The 5,633-nt window shown below is 37.7% G+C and overlaps 1 protein-coding gene across 1 annotated transcript; it reads right to left on the bottom strand.

Moving 5' to 3' along the window:
- Positions 1–1,965: 1,965 nt before the first annotated feature.
- Positions 1,966–2,945, bottom strand: LOC132867919 (uncharacterized). The gene is made up of 2 exons (XM_060900886.1): positions 2,726–2,945; positions 1,966–2,611 (listed from the first exon to the last, which is right to left on the bottom strand). Exons 1-2 carry the CDS (start codon positions 2,846–2,848, stop codon positions 2,123–2,125), a joined length of 612 nt encoding a protein of 203 aa, XP_060756869.1. The 5' UTR covers positions 2,849–2,945; the 3' UTR covers positions 1,966–2,122.
- Between the last annotated feature and the right edge of the window lie 2,688 nt (positions 2,946–5,633).

The raw sequence follows: 5,633 nt of genomic DNA, 5'->3' as shown, positions 1-5,633 counted from the left end.
GCCAAAATGCACTTAAAACCGCCCAATCTGGCAACACTGCGCACATATACATGGAAGTAAGGCGGAAGGTAGTTTGTCGACGTCACCTCAAGACGACGCCAACGATTGGTCAAATTTGCGGGGAAGTTGCGGTGATTGGATATAACTGTAACACCGCCCTGAATTCACGGGGATTGGTTGAATTTGTGTTGAAGTTGCAAATCGCAACATCTCGAAATCCTGGAGGGTCTGGAAAGTGCCCGTGCTGCTCCCTCTTTTCAATGATTAGAGCCTCCAGGATTTCGCGATGTTGCGATTTGCAACTTCAACGCAAATTCAACCAATCCCCACGAATTCAGGGCGGTGTTGCAATTATATCCAATCACCGCAACTTCCCCGCAAATTTGACCAATCGTTGGCGTCGTCTTGAGGTGACATCGACAAACTACCTTCTGCCTTACTTCCGTGTATACGTTCAAGAGAAGCAGCATGTGCGCAGTGTTGCCAGATTGGGCAGTTTTAAGTGCATGTTGGCGGGTTTTGAACATATTTTGGGCTGGAAAACATCAGCAGTATCTACAGTGAAGGACTGTGTGCACTTTACATTATTTTTTTGTTGCGATTATTTACATTAATCGCAACAAAAACCTAAAAAACACTAGCCTGGCAAGCCAGACTAAATGTGAATATTTAGTCTGGCCTCGATCTGTAGACATTTCCGAAGTGGGTAGGAGGCATACCTGTCAACCCTCCCGTTTTTCCTGGGAAATACAAGAAATTAATGGATGCCAACATTTTTGCCAAAATGGTATTTTATTTTCCATTGTTTAGGCAGCTTCAGCATCATACTGTGAGATTCTGTTCAAATTGTTTTTTTTTCCTTCTATGAAGCCTGAGCCATTTATTTTATTAGTTTATAATTATTGTTTAATTTAGTCTTCAGGAGAGACTGTCTGCACACAGTACTAGTATTAATAGTTTTTTTTTTTCTTACATGAAAGCTGAGGCATTTATATTATATTTTAAGGTAACTTCATGTTGTGCTGTGAGGTTCTGTGCACTTTAACTTTTGAACTAACAGGTGCATTTGGATAAGTAAAGCCTATTCTTCTGCATTTATGTAGTCCTGGTAATCTTTTATATTGGTAAAGTTTTTCAGTAATAACTTAATATTTAACATATCACTCAATTTTACTCACAAAAAGAGAAAATCGCAACAATTTCTCGCAACTTTCATTTCCTCCCGCAATGTAATCGCAACAAAAACCTAAAAGGGTGATTCTCTTTTTGCGGCAACATTTCAGGTTTGTAAAGTTGGGGAAAAAAATACTAGTGGAATATATTTTTTCATATTGTTTTTCAATATTGACATGTTTAACTATAAGAAATGCATAAAGGTCAAGCTCAGGGATGAATATAGTAATAATTACAGGTAGTTTTATTAAATGTTGTTGCTGAAAGTGTTCCACCCTGTTAGGGACATTAACCTATAAATTGCATATAGTTCAATATAGTAATATTGATGAATAAGAACATTTTCATAGTAATAATTTGTCCTTTTTGATCCCATAATAGGATTTAGTTTTAATCTATAAAAAGTTATTTGATAATAAAACAGTATATGGGTGTATCCTATATGAAATGACTTTTTTGAACATCCCTTTTACTGATATCACTGAACAAATTGTCATCTCTTCAAACCTACATATATAGGTGCATTTAATATTCCTAACCTTCCAATGTAGCACAAACATATTAACAAGATTTAGTGATTGTCAAAATATTTAAAAAAAAAAAATTTAACTTAACAGGGTGGAATGGAACATAACAGGGTGGAAGCAGTGTTTCAATATTTAAAATCATACAACAACACCTATTTCACACAATACTTATTTTTTATTTACTTATGTAATCCTTAAAAGATGTGAATAAAAGTTTGAGGAACAAACATTTAAAAGTTATCAATGAAAAACACAAATCATCACATATTTCATTTCATCTGCGGTATGGCATACGTTTCAATTTAGCCATTATAACAATAATAAAAACAACAACATTTAGCTATTATAGCCTAACAATAACACAAATCACATATATCATCACATATAATTTCATTCACATATCAGTTAATCATTATGGTTCATTACATTTGCTCTTCAATGAGTTTCCATGTGGCTGTATTAAGCTGCAAGTATCTTGCATGAGCTGTTGGTTCGGCTGTTGGCTCGATGAGGCAGAGCACCTGGCTTTCATCGTACCAGCTTATATCTCGCCTTGGGCTTGGCCAGTAAAATTTGTTGATCCCTTTTTTGTGTAGACAGTCCACCTCCACATTTCCATCTTCTACCCGAGTTATGACTCCAGGGTAGAAGTCGTGGTCGTACTCGACCACAACCCACCTTCCGACATGGTTGGCGCCGAATACCTCTGGCCGAGAGGCTCTCATCATCTCTTGACCTTGAGCTTCCTCCTCTTGCAAGACTGCCTCTTTCAGCTCATAGCAGGGGCAGTCGATCACCCCCTGCTGTCTTCTACAGAAACAAGAGACATCTCTGTAGAGGATCTTGCTTCTCTGTTTGCTGAGGACCTGGTGTATGCGCATGGTCCCTTTGATGGCTGTCAATGGGGGTAGCTATTTAAAATACAACAGAAAGATGGCAAATGAATGAGAGTGCATATCAATACAAGTCTGAAACGCCATTATAGGTGGGTGTGGCACAAGTCTGGGGTAAAATAAAACTCTTACCTGTAACATTTCATGCACTTTGGCCTCCACACTCTCCTCCCTTGTAAAAAACAGCTGCACAGCCGATTCCCGCTCCTTCAGTTTTGTGTAGAGCATTTCAGCAGATGGTATGTCAATGCCCATGCAAACAAGCCTGTCTGCTGAACGTTTGAGGGTGCCCCCAACACCGTCTGGAGCCCCTTTGCCGTGATTGGCCTCAAACAAAACAACAATAAAAACAATATAATACTAATATAATAATAATAATAATAATAATAATAAGTATTATTATTATTAACAACAACAACAACAATAGAATCAATGTTGATAACAATAATAACAATAACAATAGTAATAATGACAATAATAATAATAATAATAATAATAATAATAATAATATAACTTAAATATTTCCACCCTGGAAGATTCCCATTCCCCCGTTAGGCTCATAGTTCTAACAGGGGGGAACCCGACAGGGTGGAAAATTTTTCGCTAATCTCATGCTAGCTCCTTAATAGATGAAAAATTAGCTATCTGACCTTCAGTAGATTAACACTACTTTAATAACTAAATTGAATATTAAAAAAAAAAAAAAAAACTGAATTAACATTCCACTTAAGTTAACTTAACAGGGGAGAACTTTAAGCTTGACCCATAAGGGAGTAACATGTTTAAGATAAAAAATAGTGAGGAGAGAGTCTTAGTAGAAGCTTACCTCAGTTTCCACAGTTTGAAAATGCCTCCAAAATGATGTCACTTCCTGTAAATGGCTTGTATGGAATTGTAGTTTTTTATTACATCGCAATGACACTCATTCTAACAGGGGGGAAAATTACTACTGAGACATGTAAAGTAGGATTAAAATAGTATATAAGAAATAGAACTTTACCATATTAAATTACATGATTTAATAAAACTTAGTTTGGTCTATTCAACTGTGAAAGAGTTTTTTATATAAATATATTTTTTATGTCATTCTACTAGATGATGTTGATTACCTGGCACTGTGGGACACAGTAAAATTAAGTGTGTGTGATACCAAAAAGGTGTGTAAAATATGAAATAATATTTTAAATGCATTTGAATTGCATATAATGTTTGGCAAACACCTGACATATCATTGATTTACCTTATTTTTTAATATTTGGCACAGTTTGGGCAAAAATCAGGGCAAGTAAAACATGCGGACATGAAATGTTGCCCCAAAAAGAGAATCACCCAAAAAACACTAGCCTGGCAAGCCAGACTAAATGTGAATATTTAGTCTGGCCTCGATCCGTAGACATTTCCAAAGCGGGTAGGAGGCATACCTGTCAACCCTCCCGTTTTTCCCGGGAAATCCCTTATTTTGACTTATTTCCCGCTGTCTTCCCATTGTTTTATTTTTCCGAAAATATCCCGTATTTTCACATTATATAAAAGTCCCATATTTTCACAATATAAAAAAGTCGGTAGGTCCAGAATTCATGATGCGCCTCTGACAGGAGTTTACAGCAGGAAGTCGGGCCATGAATTCACGTCCCCGCCCTCTCAGGCATCAGTAATTACAGAACTACGTCCGGAGGCGAGGCTGAACAAGTGATTAGGTCCAGTGTTGCCAGATTGGGCGGTTTACCGCCCAAGTTGGGCAGTTTCAAGTGCATTTTGGCGGGTTTTGAACATATTTTGGGCTGGAAAACGTCAGCAGTATCTGGCAACACTGATTAGGTCTGAGGTGAAGATGGCGATGCTAATAGCTAAGAAAAACATTAGCCTCTCTTTCTTTGATGATTTCAACAAGTGCGTGGCTGGAATGTTCCCAGACTCTTCCATCGCAAAGAAATTTTCCATAGGGAAAACAAAAGCCTCCCAAATAATCAAAGATAAGCTACACATGTTTACATTAAACATGCACCAGAGTCCAGGAAATCACAAATACTAGATAGAAAATTGCCCCCCATTCAACTACACACCCACTTTTGGTGAAGGGTATGACTTTCCGAAATTTTCCCTTATTTTCAGTTACAAATCTGAGAAATATCCCTTTTTTTCAAACCTCAAAGTTGACAGGTATGGTAGGAGGAACAAACCGCTGTCTTTCAAACTGTCTCTGTGCATATAGGCCAACGCTCTGACCAATCAGCGCAACAGTGACTGTGACGTAGTTAGAGCGACAGAAAGCAGTGGGGGAGGCCTTGAAATTAAATAATTTTTCAAAATGCGTATTAATTAATAAACAGGTTCTAGATATTAAGAAGTTTGGAGATAATGACCACAAGTTTGGAGTCTGTACCACATACACATTTTTTTTCCAAGTGTTTTTCAAGGGTTTGCTTAAACTGTTTTTGAGAGTTTTTATTTAGTGGTGTTTGGTGAAATAACTTCCCTTAAATTTAAAATAACGGGAAAATAAGAAACAATCAAAAAGTAATGTTTCAAAGCTGTTTATTAATTCTTCGTACTGCACAAACTAGCCCCATCCTTTTGGCTACGAGCGGAGCCAGCTGGTAGATCAGACTTTTGCCATAGCCGGTCGGCAAAACAGTGAAAACGTCCTTCTTGAAAAGGAATGAGCGGAGAGCCTCTTCCTGCTCATGTTTCAACGAAAACTCCAAGTCTAATTCTTCTAAAACTGATTCCAAAGCGGAGTCAAACGCGCGCTGTTCACTAGCCCGTAGCCATCTTTCCTGTTGCGCTTTCTTCTTTTTCTTAGTGAAATGGCGGATTAGACACTACTCGGTGTATTACCGCCACCTACAGGATAATTATGTCCACTACTAGACCATCAGTCTCCTATTTTGGCAAAAAGGCCAGAGGATTTTAAAAATCTAATTAGGCATGAAGTTACTTTTGGATCCTTCACTTGCAGCAGAGCAGGGAGGGTAATAGTGGTAACACCCAAGCTGGATAGGTCTGTTATCAGTGTATGCCTGTACTCACTATACATCTT

This window comes from Neoarius graeffei, chromosome 19 (genome assembly GCF_027579695.1).
Source record: "Neoarius graeffei isolate fNeoGra1 chromosome 19, fNeoGra1.pri, whole genome shotgun sequence".
NCBI classification, from domain to species: Eukaryota; Metazoa; Chordata; class Actinopteri; order Siluriformes; family Ariidae; genus Neoarius; species Neoarius graeffei.
This window is presented reverse-complemented; position numbering and strand designations above follow the sequence as displayed.

Coding starts and splice junctions, on each gene's coding strand:
- LOC132867919 (XM_060900886.1), bottom strand. CDS start 2,848: ATGGGCATTGACATACCATCTGCTGAAATGCTCTACACAAAACTGAAG. Junction 2,612..2,725: donor AAGTGCATGAAATGTTACAG/GTAAGAGTTTTA, acceptor TATTTTAAATAG/CTACCCCCATTGACAGCCAT.